A 24,174-nucleotide genomic window follows, 5' to 3' on the forward strand; every position below is an offset into this window, starting at 1 on the left:
TTCTAAATGTCCTTGGATTGCACTCCTAATCATTGCCTCTGCCTCTAATTTTTTCCCTATCACTGAAGTCAGGCAAACCAGTCTGTAGTTACCAACTTTACTCTTAGAACTGCTTTTATGTATTGGTGATATGTTAGCACTTGTCCAGTCCGAAGGATTCTCTCCCTAGTCAGAAGATGCCCTCATAATTAACTTCCGTGGTTCAGTACACTCTCTGCTGGCCTCCCTCAAAATAACTGTTAGAATTTGATATACTTTACATTCCTATTCCTAAAAAATTCCTCATATGTGAGTGTAAATGAAAAATATCTATTCAGTTTGTCAACAACCTAAACAGGATTATCAACAGTTAAACCATTCATATATAGCAGACCAATGTGATTCATCCCCCTTTCCTTCAGTGTTTACATAAGAAGTCTTAACTGCTTTTCTTTGCCAGAGACATCTCATAATTTGTCTTAGCTTGTCTGACGTCTTTTGTGATTTGATTGCAGACTAGTTTATGTCTACTTTAGGCCTCTGTACCACCTGATACTTTATATGCATCCCACTTATTTTTCTCTGCCATGAATCACATCAGTTCATCTGACATCCATTTAGGTCTAATCTTTTAATTGATATAAAGAGTTAGTTTCTGTGATTACTTTCACAGATGCTTCCCATTTAGAGTTTGCTCTTGACATCATAAGTGGTCCCACTGAATAGAATTTAAAAACTGTCTGAGACCATTGTAGTCACCTTTACAAAAGCTCTTCCCTTTGTCTTTGACATCCCATATCAGCACCCTGTGATCATTTGCCACAGGGTGAATTAGTGATTTTTATTTGCAGATTCTTAGTGCATGAGGAGCTGCTGTATCAGATCAAGAGTATTGCTTTCTCTTGTTTCCTGTCTAAGTGCTAACTGTATTCTATTTCTCTTGTTTCCTGTCTAAGATAATCATTTGACTCATAATACACTTACTTTTGTTTTCCCACTGCTCTGTAGCAGCAAATAGACTTACCATTGCACCGATCAGCTGTCAGATGGTTGCACTGCCTTAATTTTACGCAATTCTCAACCAAGATCATAACTCTCCCCATTATGTCTGACTTTTCTCTGCATACTGTACTTCAATTATTCAGCCAATATCAGCTATGACCTAGACTGAGTCAAATGAAGTAATCTTGCCATTTGACATTTAGAGCTATAGATTTTATGTTTAACTTTTTTTCCCCTTAACTTCAAGTAGATCACAAAGCATGTAGAGTACAAAGAAGACAGTCAAAATCAGCGTTTCACCATTTATTCTCAGCGAGCTGTTAGTCATTAGTTTTTAACCACGAGATAACTTTATCCCTTCGAGAAAAGTCAGTCAGAAACTCATTTTTCTGAAAGCGTGTTTTAAGAATTTTAATTTATATCTATCAGCTACATTCAAAACATAAATTTATTTAATTCATTTCATGATTTGTTATTTGGTACAAGGAAAAAAATTATATTATTTATAAGTCACCACAACTACTGTGGGCATGGGCGTCTGTAGAGGGGGGCAAACGGGGCACTTGCCCCTCCCTGGGATCAAGTAAAAAATTCCACAAATTATAATGTAAAAGTGATTAAGATATGTAACCTTACACCCTCGACCATGGGATGCTTTGTCTGCCTTAAAATTTTATTACGGGTTGACCGGTTTCGGCCCTCGGCAGGGTAACCATAGAACACGTGTTTCATCTATTGCAGCAATAAAACATGTGTTCCTGTTTTTGGTTCATCGACTGATATTCCCCAAACTTTACCAGAAGTTTTGGAACATTGCGACTATTTCCTTTCTAATAATTCGGCAATAACTATTGGTATGACATTACCTGTTACGACCTGTACCAATGAAAGAAGTTTCAGCACCTTGAGACGTGTGAAAACATGGTTAAGGTGTCCACTATTTCAGAAACTCGCTTATCAGGTTTATTTATGATTAGTGTGCACAGGAAGAAACTAGAAGAGGAAGCGGTAAAGAAGAAATTTATTGAAAATGTCATCAATAGGTTTGCAAGCGATAGATGGAGAATTCAGTTCTTATACGATATGTGATTATTGAAATTATTATTTATATATATATATATATATATATATATATATATAAATAATAATTTCAATAGTAAAATTAAAATGATAATATAGCTAATTATAGATATGTGGATACATTGAATGGAACATTAACTAAGGCTAGCTCCTCTCAATACATCCCATCAATAATTAGCTGAAGCTATCTGTTTCTGTTTGCTATTTGCCATCTGGAAAATGGCAAACAGAAATGAGTATAGTTTGCACCCCTAATACTTTTTGCTAAATTCTCCAATTTATCTAGTTGGTATTATAATTAACTAAAAAATTTGTTATATATATATATATATTCTTGTTTCCTTTATATTGTAAATTTATATACATTATGTATGTGTTTTTGTATTGATGCAATACTGTATTCTATAATCTACTTGTTTAAATTAAATAATTAAATAATTATTTAAAAAATTAAATAATTAAATAAAAATTTACTGATGTAATTATTTATCTCCAAGCTTTGCCCCCCCCCCCCCCTGGAAAATTTTCTGTGGGCGCCCATGACTGTGGGGTAATATTTCTACTCCTATTTTGACTTGGGTTGCTTTAGAATAATTTAATGTGAAAATATTTTTTTAATTTGTGATATACCGTATCATTAGGGGTGTGGGGTGTAAAGTACATTATGATAATACTTTTTTATTACAAATGCAAAAATGTAAAAAAAAAAAAAAAAATCATGACGTATTTAAGTAATAGTATTCATCATATAGTGCAAGGAAGCCACAGGCTTTTGCTACACTGGCAAAAAAAAAATTAAAAAAAATAAATGTAATAAATTTAATTTTAATCTTATCAATATTATGAAAATAAAAAATACAAGAAATAATCAAAGTAATTATAAAATAGAAACAGAATTGTAAACATCAGTGTAGGATTTTGGACTGTGATTTGTCTTCAGTGAACTTAAAAATTAGATTTATTTTTATTCACTTTAAGGAAGGGTTTTCTGTGTAAGCTGGTTTTAGGTAATTATATTTTGATTTTTTGGCCACTTTGTTATTTGCAAACTTTCATTTGGAGATCTTGTTTTGTATAAATATCTGAGCAATTATTTTATTATATATTTTTTTTTGTTCTTATTATTATAATGTCACCTATTTTGTCTTTGTTCATAAATTTTGTGGAAGCATTGTATATACCAATATGTGTGGACTTATACCAATTGTTTAAGTCCATTCATATTGGTACAAGCCTCATGGATCAGTTTTATAGAAGAAATCACTGTCTATCCTGTTTCTATGAATTTATAAGGTTTTCCTGTTTTATTAGCAGTAAAGGTATGTGATGCAAGAAAGCAAGCTTATGCTTTCTTGCATCAGCCAAAAAAAAAAAAAAAGAAAAAGCCTATTTCGCACATCCATTCCCTTTAAAAGTTTGTCCAGTTCCTCCTTGAATTTATTTAAGCTATCACTTCCACAACAACAGATGGAAGTTTGTTCCAGTAATAAACTAAGTGATAAATACTGTGAAGACATTAAAATTGATTTCTTCACTAAATAGATTTCATCAGTTTCTTCACTGCCAATAACAGAATGTACATTGCCACTGGCGTTTTGTGCATGCCCTTTAATTAAATGTTTGACTAATATCATAGTTTTTAGTGTTCTATGCTCAAATAAAACACATCAGGGAAAAAAAATAATAATAATAATAAATCGGAATAGAACAGAAATTTTAAGTGCAGTATTCAGCACTGAATTTGCACTTTATACTCAAGCCAGAAGTGCTATTTTCTTGTTTATCTTATGCATTTTCAGGTTAGAAGTAAAATGACACGTGCTCTCATGTCAATGAGAACATAAGATGCTCTCACTGGATGTTCTAAAAGCTTATGCTTTCATCAGATGTCGTCTGTGACAGTAGACACATTTAGCATTATTATCATGTCAATAGTGGACTTAACACATGGCTTTGGTCAGTCGTGCACCATAAAAACCAAACATATCATACCAATAGCTCAAAAATTACATATTTTGACTTGTGTCATCTTTCTCACAGGGAGGGGAGGGGAGGGGAGGGGAGGTGATGTGATAAGGATCAAGCAAAAGTTTACTTTCAATCTGCTCAAACATCTTGAGAAGACTGAAATTGTGTCATGTGAATGTTTTTGTTTTATGTGAGTTAAGATGCGTGTTCCTACTGAAGATACATTGTTGACAGCAGCATTAACTAATTTCTTGTGACTTATTTTCAAATAATTTTTTAAATGTAAATACACCAATTCAAATGAATAATTGCCATTTGATTAAGAATTGAGTTTAAGTTAAGTTAACATATTAAAAGTAACTAGTACAGTGTTCAAATTTTTACGTCACCACAAACTTAATCATAATTATGACATTATGACATCAGTTTACTAAAACTTTTTTTATCGGTTACTTTTTGGAAATCCAGCATTAAGATTTATTATACTTCCATATCTCTGTCTCTAATATTACTACATTCCGAAGACCAACTAACATGTGTTATGCTCGTTAACTGTTATGCAGTGATTGAATATTGCGACATGTGTCTACCACATGTATCTGTTTCTTTTTTTTTTTTTTTTTTTTCTTTCTGTTTTTTTTTAACCGTAACCATCTTGGATTCATAATGCGAAACATAGCAAGACAATGGTGAACAGAACTTTGCAATTTTTTTTTTTATAAAATATGAACAGCTAAGCTAAGACATTGTTAGGACCAGTGACGTCTTGGATTGTATGAAGGATTAAAAATTAAGGTAAGTACAAAATAACTCCTTAAACCTTTATTTACAGTCCCTTTACATGGAACTAAACTAAGCACCACACAGCTACTACAACATGACTGGCCCATATAGCAAAGTTCATAAAACATCACTTAGTTTCTTAATACTTTTTTTTTAATAAATCAGGAAATATTCATGGTGTCCTTAGCCAAATAATAACATACATATAAACTGAACTTTACAGACATGTAGAGATTTCTATAACAGTTCTGGGAGTTTTATATAAGATTATTTTTAATAGATATTGGATAATATGCAAATTATGCATAACATTTTTATATTTATTACCACTTTATCATAACTAATTGAATTAAGTTTCACTATCTTCAGTATTTAAAAGCAACAAAACATCAATAAAAAGTTTTAGAATAAGGATCATTTTACAACACAAACATGGAATAAACTTTGTTACAGTAAACATGTATTTTTCAGTGTGATTCATTATAAAACTGTGGTGTTTTTCATCCAAATTCATTATAAAACTGTGGTGTTTTTCATCCAAATTCATTTTAAAAGCTGAGAATGATCTTTCTACATTGATGAAAGTAGTGACTGGGATAAATTTACAAATTGCGCCTTTGAGGCTTCTGCTTGAAGTAGAAGATCCTGTTCATTTTTACCATTAAAAAAAATTATCTATTTTCCTTAAAATATGAAATCTGGAGACCTTTTTTAAAACATTATGAAATTTATTTTTTTATTTTCTGATCTAAATTTTCTCTACTTGTACAAATACACTACTCAAAGAAGTCCCCATGCTGTAAGTTTGTTTTAGAATTAGGTAACCAAACAAAATGAATCTCAATGAACAGATAATATTTTCTAATAATAGAACCTGAAAGAATTGCCTAGCAGCATCTATAGTCCAAAGCATTAAGAATTTTAGTTTTTTTTTATTTTATAGAATTAAAGATTTTGGCATAAAATAATGCTGAGCATAACCATGTTTTCCACGTTAACAAGGTAGGTTCTGGTGGATGAGAATGCGAAACCTTACATATTTTTGCGAAAGCAAAAATAAGAGTAGGAGTGTGTTATAGGCCTAATGACTCTAATGAGTACAATGAACAATTGTACAGAGAAATAGAGTGGGCTCGTAAATCAGAATGTCTTATAATGGGGGATTTTAACTTCCTAGCTATTGACTGGAACTTGTGGGTTGGTCACTCACACACTAGTCAGACTTTTGTGGATTTATTGGATGATTGTTTTCTGCAGCAGCATATTCGAGAGGCAATCAGAGAGATTAATACTCTTGATTTGGTTATCAGCAGTGATCATTCGTGTAATAAGAATTTGCAGATAAAGGAACCACTAGGTGGCAGTGATCAGTTGTTGTTGTTGTTATTTGGTTTTTAGGAGCATTAGCAACTAAGGCCATATTGCTCCGGGATATGCGGTGGTCATTCTCTGACTTTTTCGCATCCTCCATATTTGGTGGTGACGGGCTCGAACCCCAGTCTAATTCAAGAAGCGTGTGCTACGCACTGCTGCTCCTTCCCACCTGGCTACGGAGACGCCGCAGTGATCAGAGTGTACTGATGTGGGATTTACTTCAGTTCAAACCTCTCAATCCATTTTGGTGAGACATCGTTCTCTAGAGCTGTAGTTCTGAACTGTAGGCACAAAGAGCCTGGGAGATGTGTGATTGAAATTTTGAAATAAGTTCATTGCCAATACTTTAAATATGGTGCTTCAAAATCCAGAGGATTTCAATATGTATAGTCAATTGTGTACATATGTATGTAGGGATGAAAGAAAAGTTGAAAATTTGTGCCAGGAAGTCTTTCTTAGAATGTTACCTATTCTTTCATATATTATGTCCATTGTTCTAGCAATATATTATATATCCTGCTATGCTGGTTTTTTTTTTTTCTGCTGGAATGTGACAGTATGGCATCCTAGAAGTTAAAAAGAAATAAAATTAAAAAAATCAATCATTTAAAACAAAAAAAAAATATATTTTAAAATAAAAATTATGTATTGTTTCTAATGCCGTTGGCACATATTGCATTGTTGAAAAGTTAAGCTAGATGCACAGTTCAATTTCGTGACTAATCTATCGGTGCTTAATTAATAATTAAAATGCTTAATAAAACCATGGCTTATTCAGAGCCATCATGCAGCCATAGACATAAACAGCAAAAACAGAAATTGCAATAAAAAATATGATGACATGCTTTTACTGGGGAAATCTTTATAAAAACATTTTGAATAAAAAATATATACCTATTAAATTAGTTTTAAATAGTTTTGTCCAATTTACTATACTTTTGTAACTTGATGTCAAATTAGCACTTATGACTCCATTATTTAAAAGCATTACTGTGGAACGAGAGCATGTACTGTTGATCATTTAAGTATAATATTACTGAGTTGTCAAATAAAGGAAAAGAAAAGTTTATTAAACACTACAACAAAGAAGCAAGAGTGCAGGGCAATAAGCAAAAATAACAAGTGGCCAAAATGATATAAGGCAATTGTAAAACCTTATTTGTTATCCACTACTGTGTCCAAGTATGGAGACTTCAATTGAAAAAGACATTGAGCTTCTTGAAAGGATCCAAAGATGGTTAACTTGCATGGTGAGATTGGCATAAGGGCTACCATGTGAAGAAAGACTCAGAATATGTGGGCTACAGAGCTTGGCAACCTCAATCAGGTCCCTCAGGAGGGACCTGATTGAGGTTGCCAGAATTGAGGGGCATAAATTCAAATTACAGGGGAAGAGGTTTAGACTAGATTGTAGGAATTTTTCTTTTGGTTGCTGAGTCATTAATTACTGGAACAGCGTGCCTTCACAAGTATTTGAGGCTGACAGTTTGAATAAATTTAGAGGTAAACTGGATAGTTGCCTATGTGAGGAAGGAAGCAAATAATTTGTATTGCATTATCAGCTTATTTATTATTATTATTTATTTTTTTTAAAAAATAAATATAATGCAAGGAAACCACAGCAAAAGCCTGTGGTTTCCTTGCATTATATGGCTATTACTACAATTACTGCTATTACTATATTTCTGAAGCAGCAAAGGAATTTCCATTATTGTTCCAGTAATAGGCTTCATCCAGTAATGCTTAATTCCTCATTTCAAATACCACATTGACTCTCTGCACCTGTTCTGTGGTCAGCTAACTTCCACTTTTTCAGGAGGAAGTCATTGGTATCTAATTGGCATATACGAGGTGTGGTCAAAAAGGTTGAGGTCTGACTTTGTATCTTGATATTGTGATAACAGTGCTATGTCTAGATGAGTCACAAAATGTTTGGTAACTCTTCTAAACATAGTAACAAATGAAGCATCCATTTATTTGCAGTTAGTCTGAATTAGTGCATGTTGAATGGAAGGTTTTTTGTGTGTTTTAAAATGAGTGATTTTACTGAGCAATGAATTTCCCTCAAATATCAAATTTTGTTTTGAATTAGGGAAAATGCAAAGAAACCGAAAAAATATTAAAAAAGAGTTTTTGGAGAAGATGCTGTCTGTCATTCAATGACTTTTCAGTGCTTCACAAAGTTTTAAGAGTGCCACTTGAAGGTGGCCCTTTAGTAGCTCTTTAACTTCAAAAACCAATGATTCATTCACTCACACTGGTGATCAGATCAGGAGTGTTCAATATTTTAACTAACCATGAAGCTGTTATTAAAACTGATTTTTCTTACAGGTATATGTCAATCATTTCGAACACAAGACTAGAAATGACATGTTTCAGCCAGAATTGTGCGTTGCATCCTCATTAATGAGAACTTGCCACAAGTTCTCACATCAAGTTCTTCATTGTGCTGCTACTGATCCACACTTTGTTTCTTCCATCATTTTAGTCACATCTTCATTTATTTCTTAGAGAGTTATACCTTTAATGGCACTGCTTTATGACTATATGAAAATCTATTAATTTTAATGAAGTGACTTTACCTCATGTTTTTTTGAATAACCAGAAAAGAAATTATTTTGATCAAAGCAGAATTTGAATGTACATTCATTAAAGATATTTATATCAGTTTAATTTCTAAAAGATTACCTTCATATTTGGGTCGTAAACTCATCAAACAGTGTTTACAGCTAAACTGATATAGTTGTAGAAATAATTACACTGGCCAACAATTTTTTTTTTTTTTTTTTTCTTGTTGCATCTGGAGTGAAAACTGCAGCTTCTAAAGGAAATGCTAGAATTATGCCTCTATATTATCTGCTGTGAAAGATATGCTGAAATATTACTTAATGAATGGCCAATTTCAAATACAGTATTATACAATAATACATACACTATCTTAAAAAATTAGCCTTATACATTTTAAAATACTTTAATCAGACATATAATGTGCTCTATACATTCTGTTTTTTAGAAATGTTTGCCTTCAGAGTTTTTCTTATAGTCCATTTTGCTTTCCATCTTAAGAAACCAGAAGTAACTCCCATCATAGCAGTATACCAGTGATCTTGGTACCACTTTTCCATTTGGATATGTCCTGAAGAAAGCACAACTCCCTTGCTCATCACTTTCTTCTCCCAGATTTTGATTAGAAAAAAAAAAAAAAAAAACACTGCCAATGGAATGAAGAAAATGAATTTTCAAAGGCATTTAGCAGTCCATATCTTTATGATGCTACAATAAAGTTGATACCAAAGATTCATAATTATCTTCTTTCCTTCTGAGATATCCATGCACAATTGCTCTAAATTATTGGCCGATTGCTAGCTCAGTATCCTGTAGCTTCATTTTGAAATACATAATCTTGGAGGAGTCTTTTTGTTGTTTTTTAAGGCTCAGTGAAAATTCCTTCTTTTAGTTTTGCAGCTTAAATTAGGCGCCTCCTTAGCCAGGTGGGAAGGAGCAGCAGTGCATAGCACATACTTCTTGATTAGACCGGGGTTCGAGCCCGTCACCACCAAATACGGAGGGTGCGGAAAGGTCAGGGAATGACCACCGCATATCCCAGAGCAATATGGCCTTAGTTGCTAATGCTCCTAAAAACCAAATGACATAGCAGCTTAAATTGGGAACCACTTCCATTAGTTGGCCGAATCCACTTTCATTCTTTATCAAACCTTAACAAAATTCTTTATTAATTCAAGCTTTATATGAGGTAGAACCTTTTTTGGTTCAATCTGTGGAATATATTTTATATTCTCCCTGGTAAAAATTCCTCCCTCTTTTTCCATTGCTGCCCAGTGTTTTTCAGTTGCATGAATGTCTCATGAACATAGAAAATAACAGTATTTTGTGAAACTTCCTTGTAGGCCAGTGAACATTCAATTACCTTAAGATTACCACAGATATTCCATGCGAAGTCATGGTACTGTATTGCACTCAGGATCTTGGAAAAGTTTCATGTTTCTTTCAAGCCAACAGCATGAAGTAGAGAAACTGATTGGAATCATTTCCATTGTGCAGCCAAACTGCTTTTTAATGTAATTTTTAGGCATGAATAATACTCGCAGCATATACCTTCTTCCAAAATGAAATATTTCAAGAACACCATGACATTTCCGTAATCTGCAGCTAAGGAGTTTTTGTTCTTTAGGTAAGTTTAATTACAAACTGAGCCATTCAGCTCTTATTACTTAATTGTAGCATGTTATATTATAGTTATCTAAATAAATAGTCCAAATCTGTTGAAGTGGACAGTCTATAAAAGTGTTCAACACAAGAATACTAGCTATATTCATCACTACTGTATTCCATAATTTTGGGGATGTGGTATTGCCTGGTCTTTATTATGTGGAATGGGCCTAATTCAAGATTTTATGTTAGGATATTTGATGCTGTGCTCGCTTTTTCTGGACATCCCTGATATTTTTGTCATGCTGAAAAAATTACAATTGTCAGTGTGATTTCGCAGCTCTTACCAAACAATAGGAATAGTAAAAGGCATACTTTTAATTTTACAAATTAGCCACATCCTCAGATTTGTGGTGCAGGTAACAAGCACATATGTGGAGCCCAAGATTTCTCCTGATCACCAATCTTGCAACCAAACTACAAAGAATATGCATGCGTAGTAATACCATAGTAAATCGTCCAGACAGGTACCAGAAATTGTCTGTGATCTGATACTTCCTTTATTTATTCTTAAACATTTTAACAAAACATTTCTAAGCAAAACAGAGGAAACAAACAATGTGTAGATGCAAAGATAAACTGTACACATCTACAACTGTTGCATTTCCATTACTGAAGGACAGAGATGAATAGCAAACAGACAAGGTCGAATATGTTAACCCTCCCCAACATTACTTCCATCTATGAGCACATGCAAACTTTATTATTTTCAGGTAATACAACAGATCAGTGTCATGTTTACTTCCCTAAATTGTAGTAAGAGATGGGTAAACACAAAAACCTGTTGTATGTAGGAAATTTTGATGCAATGTGAAATTTTAAGAAATACTTTCAAAATGTACACATAAAAATTGACTGGAAACAGTTAATAAGTTAGTGGACGAAAATCATGTTGGCCAATTTTATTATCATCTGGTAATATCACCTCATACTCACAGAGGTGATATTTTATAGTAGCTTCTTTTCAGAAAAAAAAAAAGAAAAGAAAAGTAGCACTTCTCAAAAGTGGTTTAAGAAAGTTGTTTTGAAAAGGGTACTTTCCAACATCTTAAACCCATTTTTTTATTGATTTTATTGACTATAACTGTATAGACTTATTATTATCTTTTATCAACCTTTATTAATTACAATGGGTGATTTTATCAGAATGTTACAGTACTGAGTTCATCAATGCTTCAGCAAAGAATGGAAGAAAATGAGAGGCAGAGGCGAAATACCATTGGAACAGAAGATCCAGAACTAGCTCAGTATTTAGAAGATGAAAGGATTGCTCTCTTTCTTCAGAATGAGGAATTCATGCAGGAGTTACGGGACAACAAAGAATTTCTTTCTACATTAGAAAGAGGTATGAAATTTTTACTTAGTTTTGATAATTAGCACAGAAATATCTGTAATTATTTTCCTTGATTTCAATTTTTAATCTTGGGTTTAAATTTTAACTAAGAAGAAGAAAACTTGTACACAGTGTGTACAAGGTCAGTGATACCACTATATCTGGAGAAAGGATTAGACAAAACAGGCACAAAGAGCTAGTATATGTTGTAGTCTTGTTATACATTCAGGTTAATTCAAAAGTAGTCACAATGTTGTGGTGGGGCACCTCCATAGCCATGTTTTTTTTTTTTTTATGAAACCCCCAAACACGAAAGGTATCAAAACCTATAGTACTTAGTACCGTGCATGGGTTGAAGGAGAAGTATGGGGGAGGGGATGCCGGAAACTTTACTCTAGAGACTAAACATGGGTTTAACCACTTCAAGCCTCCAATAAGCAAAGTGGTGGTATTTCACCGGTTGATGAAAGTCATCTACCACCTGCGGGCAGGAGCAGCAGTGTGTAGCACACGCTTCTTGATTAGACCAGGGTTCAAGCCTGTGACCACCGCATATCCCTGGAGCAATATGGCCTTAGTTGCTAATGCTCCTAAAAACCAAATAATAACAACGACAATGTTGTGTATTTATAACTTAAAGTAATTTGAACTCATTAAAACATACTGAGGACTGAAAGAAAACTATGGTTTCAAATTTTTATTGGTGAGTATAGTATTTAAACATGATTCCTACTATTTATGTGACATATGCCTCAATAACAATCAATGATTTGCCACATCCACCCTGGCATATCAAAAAGGTTAATACCAAAGTTGATAGTAACATGATCACTAGAAATTTGTGCAAATTTGCTGGTAATGGCTGATAATCCAATCCTTAGTGTAACCTCAGAATAAATAAAAAAAAATCAATGTAATGAAGTTAGGGAATCATGATGGCTCTAGAATTGTATCACAACCCTGTCCAGTCCACAAGTAAATACAGGGGGGTATATCATCCAGTTGGATGGTATACCTCCCCAGAAATAAATATGGGGGGGGTATACCATCTATCACTTGCTCTCTCACTCACTCACTCCAACCACAAAAGGTATGTGGGTTGAAGACGACGACAGAAGATATTTGTTGACACTGAACTTGAATTTCTGTAGATTGCAATTTTTGGTTCTGTTCCAAACTCACAGAACCAAAAGTTGGTTCTGTGAGTTCTGAGTTGAACATTAAAATGGATCTTGACAAGTGATGGCATGTATTCAGTTTAATTTTGAAAAAATTGGTGGAAAGTGCTTGTTAGCATCATTTTTTCTTTTTTTTATTTTTAGCTAAGAAATTTTACTTTTTTAGTAAGGATATAACTAATTTAAAACTGCAGTCGTAATGGTATAGCATTATATATATATATATATATATATATATATATATATAGAGAGAGAGAGAGAGAGAGAGAGAGAGTAAGAGAGAGAGAACTTGATGAGGCAAGTTATAACATAAAACTTGATTGTGTAAGACATCACGGCATTTAGGAATCTAGCTTAGTGTAGTATTGTCAATTAAATTGATTGTTGATCAATTAAATTGTATTTAAATGGAAACTGTGCCTTAGACTAGCGTAACAAAGAAATGGGCACAAAGTAGTGGGAGTGCTATGGCTAAGAGGAGAACCAAAGGGAACAATTCTCCTACAAATCATAGCCTAAGAAAATATTCACTTGTGCAATGTTCACCGATACTGTAATAAATCCATACTGTAGTCACAGTATGGATTTACTAAGCGTGTCTTGATTGATTGATTTGATTTGGTAGTTGTTGGCGCATCGGCTTCTGTGGCCATATTGCACCTCCCAAGGTTTTTGCAGTACTTTGATCCAAGCCCGAGGCGGGAATCGAACCCGCAACCTTTGGGTTGCCGGGCAGGTACTTTACCCACTCGGCTAGCCCGGTCGGCAGCGTGTCTTGTCTAACCAATTTGATAGGTTACTATGATGCAAGGAACTGGATGCAAAGAATAAATTTGATATCATATACTTGGATTTCAGGAAAGTTTTTGATACTGTTGCACATTAAAGACAGCTGTATAAACTGGAACAATGTGGCATTAAGGGCAAGTTACTGATATGGATAAAGAAATGGTTAAGTGGAAGAAGACAGAGTGGTTATCAATGAGCACTGCTCTTTGTGGACTAATAGAAAGGGTGAAAGAATATTTGCTGATGCTATCGAAGCAGAGTTAGGTGGGTCGGAAAACTGCTAGCTTGGGGGGATACACGGACTAATAGATTAACAGTAGCAGCTGGCAGAGGTAAAAGTGATTCTTGCACTTCTTCTATTGAAATGCAATTGAGCAGCAGCCTGGAAAGCAAGGCAATGGGGATTTCCAGGACTGCTGGGAGTCATAGTGGAACAAGTAAATACATGGGCTGTGTTAGGGTAACTCAGAGTAGAAACAGGTACATGTATACTTGCATGTACACCAATGCTAGGAGTATAGTTAATAAATTCGATGAGCTTGAAGTGCTAGTCAAGACATCAAAGGCAAATATTGTTGGGATATCAGAGACACACAGATATAAGCAGTGCAGAACTGGAATTTGGGAAGTACAATGTGTACAGAGGGGATAGACAGGGCAGAAAGGGAGGAGGGGTTATTCTGTTAGTTAAGAAACACATAAAATCTAAGGAGTGCATCCAGTTAATGTTGGTGGACAATACAATGTTGAGTCTGTTTGGTGTGACATAAGCACTGGGAAAGGAAAAATGAGAGTAGGTGTGTGTTATAGGCCAAATGAATCTGATGAGTATAATGAGCAATTGTGCAGAGAAATAGTGGGCCAGTAAAAATGGGGGATTTTAATTTCCCAGAGATTGACTGGAATTTGTGGGTTGGTCACACACACACACACACACACACACACACACACACACACACACACACACACACTAGCAAGGCTTTTGTGGATTTATTGGATGATTGTTTAGTACAGCAGCATGTTTGGCAGGCAACTAGAGGGAGTACTACTCTTGATCTGATTCAGTAGTGATCTTCATACATTTAAGAATCTGTAGATAAAGGAACCACTAGGTGGCAGTGATCACAGTGTGCTGAAGTGGCATTTACTCAAAGAGGTAACTACCATCAAGTGTAAAGGGAAGGGTTTTTGCTTTCATGAAGGTGACTACAGTGGTCTGAGACAGTATTTAAAATCTATACGGTGGGGCCAACTGATGATGTTACCAACAGCAAATTCAAAATGGGAAGCATTCAAAAGAATTAATCTTGGAAGCTACTAGGCTTTTCATACCAACAAAGAATTATTGTTCAAGATTTAGGCCTAAATGGATGTCAGATGAACTAATTAGACATGTGACAGAGAAGAAAAATGCATGGGATACATATAAATTAACATGTGACACAGAAACCTATGATAGATATAAGCTGGTCTGTAGGCAGGCGAAGGCAGATTGAGCAATCTTTGGCAAAGGATGCAAAGAAAAACAGCAAAGAGTTCTTTACTTATGTAAACCTCTAGAAGGAAGGGGACGAATCAGATTGGTCCACTTGATATCGATGATTCAACTGTTGAAGATCCTGCTTAGGTAGCTAACAAACTAAATGAATAATTTGCATCTACATTCACATATGAGGAGTTATTCAGGGAGGGGAATGCCAGAGGTGTATTCAACTTTGGCAGTAAGCTAGATATTGTACTAACTGAGAGTAAAGTGGATGAGAAATTGTTGAAGATAAACATAAGAAAGGCACCTGGGGTGGATGGGATCTATCCAGTTATATTAAAGGAGGCGGCAAAGGAAGTAAGCAAACCCTTAGCCATAATTATGAGAGCTTCCCTGGACTCACGGGAGGTACCCATGGACTGGAGATGTGCAAATATGACCCCAATCCACAAAGGAGGATCAAAGGAGATACAGGTAATTATAGACCTGTTAGTTTAACTTCTGTTCCAGGGAAATTAATGGAGGCACTGGTTAAAGAAGCATTGCAGGATCATCTAGACAAGACTTCAGTTATAGCTCAGACACAGCATGAGTTTGTTAAGGGGAAGTCTTGTTTGACTAATTTTATTGGATACTATGATGTAGCCACAAAGGAACTGGATGCAAAGAATAACTTTGATATCATATTTTTGGATCTTAGAAAAGCCTTTGATGCTGTTGCACATGGAAGACTGCTGCACAAATTGGAGCAGTGTGGCATTGGGGTAAAATTGCTGCTGTGGATAAAGGGATGGTTGAGTGGGAGAAAACAGAGAGTGGTAATCAATGGACACTGCTCTTCGTGGACTAATGTTATTAGTGGAGTCCCTCAGGGTTCATTGTTGGGTCCATTGTTGTTTTCTGTGTTTATAAATGATATTGATGATGGTATATCAGGGTTAATGTCCAAGTTTGCAGACGATACGAAAGTTGGCAGGGTTGTTAATGACACTAATGACAGTGCACTGCTGCAACAGGATCTAGAAAAGTTGAACAGATGGCCTGAGAGATGGCAAATGAAGTTTAATATTGACAAATGTGAAGTATGGGAAGCAGTAATTCCAGAGTAACGTATCAACTCTGTGGTACCACACTGACAGTGATAGAGAATGAAAAGGACCTGTGGGTAATTGTGCAGGCAGATACGAAGTTTTCTGAGCAGAATAGAGATGGTCTGCAAGAGTAGCTCATGGTGTCTTGTAAATGATATACAGGAATTTTTCTAGCAGGGATAAGGGGGTGATTATTGCTTTGTATAAGTCAATTGGTCAGACCACATATACAGGTCTGGAGGCCTCATTTTAAGAAAGATGTAGAGCTGTTGGAATGAGTACAGAGAAGAGCAACAAGATTAGTGATATATTGTATATATTTTAGTGTTGTGGCCGAAAAATTATTAAAATTAAAGAAAGGATTGCTCTTACGAAGAAAGGATTAAGTTTTAAAAATTACAGTGTCTGGAGACTGCGAGTGATCTGATTGAGGTGTATAAAGCATTGAATGGTTTGAGCATGCTCAATGCTGATGAGATTGTTCCTCTTGCTCAGAATAATCACCTGAGAGGGCATAAATTCAAATTGAAGAGAGACGGTTGTAGGATAGATGTGCGGAAGTTTTCCTTTAGCCAGCGGGTGGTTGATTGCTGGAACAAACTTCTATCTGTCATAGTAGAAGTTGATAGTTTAAATAGATTCAAGGCAGAATTTGACAAACATTTGGAGCAAGGGGATGGGTGAAGTAAGGTGTTTTTTTTTTTGGCTGATGCTGTATAAGCTTGCTTTCTTGCGTCACGTGCACTTGCTAATGTTATCATTGGAGTCCCCCAGGACTCAGTGCGAGGCCCATTGTTGTTTTCAATATTTATTAATGATATTGATGGTATATCAGGCTTAATGTCAAAGTTTGCTGATAATATAAAGGTTGGCAGAGTGGTTAATGGCAATAATCCGGGTGAGCTACTGCAACAAGATCTAGGAAAATTGGGTCAATAGGTCGAGAAATGGTAGTTGAAGTTAACAAATGCAAGGAACTGCATATGGGTAGCAGTAATCCCAAAGTGACTTATCAGCTGTGTGTTATTACACTCAGGTTAGTGGAAATACAGAAACTTTGCTAGCAGGGATAAGATGGTGATTGTCTCTTTACACAAGGCCATGGCTAGTGGTACTGTAGTCGTAACCTTAGCAATAGGTATATTCTTTGAATGTTATGAAAAGCAGAGTATACTCTGCATATCAGGCTTATTAATCAAATTCCAGAGGGTATTCGTTTGTGCGTGTGCGTTCGTGCGTATGTGGTGTTGGTGCGGTGTGCTTGTGTGTGTTTTAGTAATTTGTATGAAATTGCTCACCTATCTTGCTACTGGTTGCATAAATAGTGCTAGTAAGTTTATATTTATTTTATGTATTATAGTTAAGTCATGGTCTGACTGTTTAGCTAATGGAAAGTGAAGTTAGGAAGGTAATTAGGATAGAAATAGACACTCCTGCCCTTGTATTACACTAATAGCTCACAGTGTGGAAGAATTTTGAGTTGTAGGATAGTAAAAAGTATATGACAAAAGAATATAAAGCTGGTGCTCAGGTTATCTGGGAGCGCAATTCCCCATCCATGTTAGTAACAGCCCTGGATATGGTAGGTTTCTGCATTCAGAAGTAGTTGTCTGTATATCTACCAAAATCTCATACTTACAATTATACTTCAAATTAAAATATTAATTACAATTATACTTCAAATTAAAATATAATGTATACACTTATACTTATGTCGTTTAATTTAAACTAAGGTTTTAAACTTAAATTAGTGGGTAAGTGGCTGATATATGTGAAACAGTATCTCTTCAGGATGCCACACAGTTTCACTATTTCACAATTATGCTGAAGTAGTCCATATATGCAGCCTTTAACGTTTCAATAGTTTCCTGTGTATATATTTTAGTGTTATAGCCGAAAAATTAATAAAATTAAATGAGTTTATTTAAATATGGACAGATAACTGTGGCATCTACATTATGTTACCTTTACTTTAAAAATGTTAATAAAAATAGAAATGCAGCTAATTAAGTTAATGGTTATAATGAAAATTATCGATAATTAATTAATGTTTAAAAAGAGCAAAAGTTATAAATAAAAAAATAAACACGTAGGTAATTTAAAATTAATGGTTATAATTAAAATTAATTATCGGTTATTAATTAAGAATGTTTAAAAAGAGCAAAAGTATTTATTAAAAATTAGTTATTTAAGAGTATGTTAAAAAAAAAAAAAATTCTAAGCCTCTGCAAGATCTTAAAGAGCTGCACATTGCCGACTGAACAAAAAGTGAATTAGTTAGTTTGCTGTGTTAAATTTTGAGATTGCCACCCTAGTCGCGGACTTCAGTGGCGACCTCTTATGGCTCAGGATTAACCCTGTGTAATCTGGGAAACCTACAGTAATTCAAGCGAAAATTCGCAAAATGTAAAAAGAATAAATGAAAAAAAAAAAAAAAAAAAAAAATGTCTTGAATATATACGTATACTAAATATTCAGGTGACATCAAGTCAAGTGGACCCAATTTCGGCGAAGTCCGGACGGTCTGTGACAGCCAAATCCTCTGCTTGCACCTTCACGATGGTGGGACTGTTAGTAATCCTGGGTATAACCTCCATGTACAAGTACATGGTGGGTGACCACCCAGGTGTGAACCAACATAAGCAGGGGTCGAGGTGTGGTGCCCACACCACATGGAGGAACGCCGCCACTCTATGTTACCAGGCAGTACTAGGTGGTAGATGACTCTCATCAACCGGTGAAATACCACCACTTTGCTTATTGGAGGATTGAAGTGGTGGAACCCATGTTTAGTCTCCAGAGCAGAGTATTGATTTGATACCCTTTCCGATACTAAGCAATACCTACAAAATCTCTATTTAAGTTACTTTAATCTAAATATCGTAAATAAGAATATAAATCTACTCTAGAAAATAAGTTAATATGCCAATTTAAGCTAATAAAACAGAAAATAAATCAGAAAAACTTCTCTGTTCCAGGAGCGGTAAAAATGCACGTCCGCACAGGCTACACTCGTTCTCAAAACTCATATTTAGTTCTAAATAATAAAATAAATAAATAAACTAAATAAAATTATATTTAGTTAATTCTTATAGTATAGGTATTTTCAATTAATTGTATTAGTGCATTCTAGAAGTAACTTTTAGTTTTTTAAGAAATTATTAGCGATGGATAAATTTTTAGTGAAAGGAAATCAGAAGAGGAAACTTGATAACAACGAGCTTGGAGAAAAATGACAAAAACAAAAATGAGCAACCATCAACATAAAAAAAAAGAAAACACGTCGTAAATATGATGATTATTTGGGGATGGTATTTTCATCCCCAAATAATGCGCCAGTAAAATTTTCACCCCACTGCTGCTAATGCACCAGTAAAATTGTCCCAAGATTGTCCTCTACCTCTATGTGTGGTATGTGGTTTAAAATTGTCGAATGAATTAATGGTGCCGAGTAAATTGCAGTGTCATTTTTCTACGAAACACGAGAATTTATTGTCCAAAGCAATGGAATATTTTAAGACTGCAGGCCTCTACTAGAAAACAAGGCACAGAACTTTATAGTATTGCTAAAATATCTGATAAAGCACAAGAATCCAGCTGTTAATAGCCGAACTGATGGCAAAAAAAAAAAAAAGAAGAAAGAAGAAATCTTGCCTGATTGCAAAAAGAAAGTCTGATTTTACCAGCATGTCGGGTAATCGTGACAAGTATTTTGGGAGAGGAAGCTGGGGAAAAAATAATGACGGTGCTTTCGAACAGCAGAATTAGCAGGTGTATAAAAGAAATGTCCAATGATATCGAAGAACAAGTTGTTTAACATATTAATAATTTTAGGCGACTGTTCATATTGCAAGTAGATAATTCTACAGATATTTATTATTATTATTGCTCTTATATTATTTCTCCTTGATGGGGGTTCCACCTCGTGACATGTATTGCTACCAAGTACACAGGGTGGTTGTTGTTATGTCTGGTGTTACTGTTGGTCGAGGTTCAGGATTGCAACTTTCTGGAGTTTCTTGTAGGTGTTTCTGGGAGACCTATTGATGCCAGGCCTTTATGTAGGGTCTTTGGCACCATACCTGTGGTTGACACGATGATTGGCATGGTTGTTACTTGTTGCATATGCGACATCTCTTTGATCTCCTGTCTTAGGTTTGTGTACTTCCTGATTTTTTCCCCATGGGTTTTCTGCAGGTTTCCAGTGTTGGGTACCACTATGTGTCAATCACTATGGACTAAGAAAATAACAGAATGGTATCCAAGAGGAGCTAGAAGAAAACCTGGAAGACAAAGGTGGAGATGGATAGATGAAATTCATGTGTTTGTGGGTAGTAAATGGATGCCCAGTGCTCAAAACAGAAGGAACTGGAAAGTTGCTGGAGAGGCCTTCATCCTGCAGTGGATTGAAAATGGCTGATAATGATGATGTCAATCAAATAGGTACCCTTTTCCTTCTTGTCGACAAGGATTATGCCAGGTCTGTTGTGCAAGATTCTTATCCACTATTAAGGCGCAGTCCCAGTACAGCTTGTGGGATGGGTTCTCCAGTACTGCCTGGGGTTCTTACTTGTACTTATTATTATTATTATTATTAGCCACCATATGATGCAAGGAAGCCTGTCGCTTACGCTGCACGAACCAAAAAAAAAAAAAGATGCTGAGTTATCCTGAGAGAGAGAGAGAGAGAGAGAGAGAGAGAGAGAGAGAGAGAGAGAACAAAAGTAGAAGGAAGTCACTAAAGGTTGATATGCCTAGGGTATTTTCCCCCACTTTTGCCGCTGTTTTTAATCAGGAACTTGTTTTACCATTTTAGAACAGTGGGATGAAGGGATAAACACCCTATGTGAGCTAAGCCTCTCCTCCTCGACGACATGCCGCATAATAGCTGCTAATGCGCCAGTAAAATTTCAAACCAACCTCCTCGACAACACAAAACAACCAGAAAAGGGAGGTGTCTTCACCTGTCAATTATTGCCGTCTTCCTCGCTTTCATCGAAGTACCTGCCAGTGTATACCCTACTGGACTTCAGCCAATATCACTATGTAAAATGTTGGCTGAATTATTTACCTGCATTCACATAGGTCACTAAGGAAAAGGCCTTTTGCTTCAGGTTCCATAATATCTAGGAATATTTTATTATTATCAACAGCCATATGGTGCAAGAAAGCCTGAGACTTATGCTGCACTAGCCAAAAAATAAATTTGAGTACCCTGAGAGAGGTTATATTGTTGCATTCCAAAGAGCAGGACTAAAATATTTAACTGAAATATTTACAAACTATACAAATATTTAAAATATTTATATAAGGCTAAACTACCATATTCACAAATATACAATATTCATTAATATACAAAAAAATATTACAGTGGAACATCAAATGTTAGACAGTGAATCATGGGCATAAGGTTGGTGAATGTTATGGAGGCAGTTGTCAATAATTAATTGCATTTGTAGTGACATAATTGCCTCACCCTCTTCTCCCATTGGCTCGAATAAATATCACTAGGAGGAAAAAGATATTAATATATATGTATATAGTATAGATAGATATTATAAATATATATGTATATAGTATATATGAGTATAATAGTGATTGTAGTGTGCCGCAAAATTTTAGTGCCTTTAAAAGTGTGCCACAACAAGGAAAATGTTGAGAAATACTGCTCTGGGATATTAACATTCTTTCACCTTTAACTAATCTACCACTCTTCTTTTTCTACTTTCCTCACCCTTATAGTTACTGGCACCTTGTGGAACTTTCACATCCATTTATGCATATTTAATTTAATATTAATGTAACTTACATATACTCTTGCATCCTTTAATGCTGTTTTGTGCTTTTAGGTGCATCTGTCGTACCTATTATTAATCTTGCTTTCACTGAAACCATTTCATCTACTGTATACTTCTTTTCTGTGTAACTCTTTAAACTTTTCCTTTAAAGAGTTGCATTGAAAACCCATGTGTGTGTGTGTGTGTGTGTGTGTGATATGTACATGGCATATTTACTTACTTTTATATACGGCATATACAGCAGACTCTCGATTTACCGGGATCGGTTTAATCGAGACACTTCAAGACTCAAAATAAAAAAATAAAAAAAAACCCAGAATAGGTATAAACAGATGTTTTGCAAGTCGTAAATAAGCTACAAGCAGGGCATTATAAAGTCGTCATTGGGATATTATTATCTTGCAACCCCCACGCTCAAAAAAAAAAAAAAAAAAAAAATGTTTAGTTTGTTTTAATGCGTCACTTCGATTGTTCTGTTTCATCGTACCGCAAAGAGAAAAATTTTTTTTTGTTTAGAAATCGCGAAAATTATGGGTAAACGCAAACGAGTTGCGCTTTCAACTAAACAAAAACTTGAAATTATTCAAAAGTTTGAAAACGGTGCATCCGTTAAATCTCTAAAGAACCAGTATAAAGTTGGTGACCAAATCATACGCAACAGTGTAAAAAATAAAGGGAAGCATCGTTATTGGACACGCAAGTAGTGTGTGGTCAGTTTTTTTATCTATCGCCATATTTTTACATAGATTGCTGAACATTTTTGGATATACTGTACTGTAATAAGTCCCTGAATGACATAACTTCGAACTTACATTATTTATTATTTTTTATTATTTTATAGGATTGTAAAATTTAAAACAGAATAATAAGCAATCAATAAAGACGATCACTGCACGCGGGATTTGGAGTCACAAGCTTAAAAATAGGAATGAAGAAGATTTTTAAAATTTATTTAGGTTTTTTTTTTTATATGGCTGAAGATTTCAGTGAAGGGGACACAATTTCACCATAATAACATAAAATCCCACAGAATTCCAGCCATCGGTATTTATCGCAAATGCAATACGATCGAATTTACTACTCTTTTATAATGAATTGTAGTAATAACCCAGAATATGCAAATTGTTATATGATGTTATATGTTACTAAAACACCTTTCTTAGTAAAATGTGAGCTTGCGTAGTGTGATAATAGTGAGTTTTTCGCTTAACCCTGTGAAATTCTTTACATAAAATTATTTTGACCGTTATCATGGTGCTGATTAAGAGAATAAGTGACAGCGGTACTAGTAAATCTATCAAGAAAAGGAAAGCGATCGAGTTGGATCAGAAAATTAAAATAATAATGATGTATTGAAAATGGCCAAACATTAACAAGTATCGCACTGAATTTAGATTTGTCAGTGTCAATGGTGAACACAATAATAAAGGAAAAAGACAGAATACGAGAAGCGGTGAAGGGATTGGCACTAATGAAGTCAACTATGATAACCAAGGCTACAAAATACATATCAGATTTTACTGTACAGTTTCTTCCTTTAATGTTTTCTTTTCTTATGTGCCACTCCAACTTCTATTTTTCTTCATTGTTCTGAGGATATTATGTGGTTTTTGCAATTTTGGCATATCACGGATATAGGAGCAATATTTTATTAGTTATTCCGTAGTTACGTAAAACTCAACTTACATAAGAAGTCCTGGAACGTATGTTGGGGACTTACAGTATTTTTGGATTTGGATTAACTGGGAAATCAATTATCCGGGATTTTTATTTTACTGTCTATCCCGGAAAATCAAGAGTCTACTGTATATTAAAAATAAGTATTGCCTAAGAAACAAATTCTAATGAATTTATTTTTTAATTTTCAGTAAATATTTTAATATTTGGTTTTTCAAGTCTTTCAAAAACCAGAAGGTATATGCTATTTACCTAAAAAAAAAAAAAAAAAAAAATCCAGAGGGTATATGGCATATACCCTTTAGTACAGTTATGATGGTTAGGCTGCATCAACTATAGAACCCTCCAGAACTGTATGCAATACAGTTCTGGAGGCCTTGCTTTAGGGAGGATGTAGATGTGTTTG

The 24,174-nt window shown here is 34.7% G+C and overlaps 1 protein-coding gene across 6 annotated transcripts in view; it reads left to right on the forward strand.

Annotated features, from left to right (window-relative positions):
• The window catches only part of LOC150085949 (CUE domain-containing protein 1-like), a 153,257-nt gene that overhangs the window by 33,248 nt on the left and 95,835 nt on the right, over window positions 1-24,174 (forward strand). For all 6 annotated transcript variants that reach the window (XM_090373604.1, XM_090373605.1, XM_090373603.1 and 3 more), the window contains exon 3: window positions 11,563-11,761. In XM_090373604.1, the coding sequence (XP_090229730.1) occupies window positions 11,563-11,761 (199 nt within the window). The remainder of the gene's footprint in view (window positions 1-11,562; window positions 11,762-24,174) is intronic.

Source organism: Mastigoproctus giganteus, chromosome 5, assembly GCF_048544385.1.
Source record: "Mastigoproctus giganteus isolate SK-2022 chromosome 5, ASM4854438v1, whole genome shotgun sequence".
Lineage (NCBI taxonomy): Eukaryota > Metazoa > Arthropoda > Arachnida > Uropygi > Thelyphonidae > Mastigoproctus > Mastigoproctus giganteus.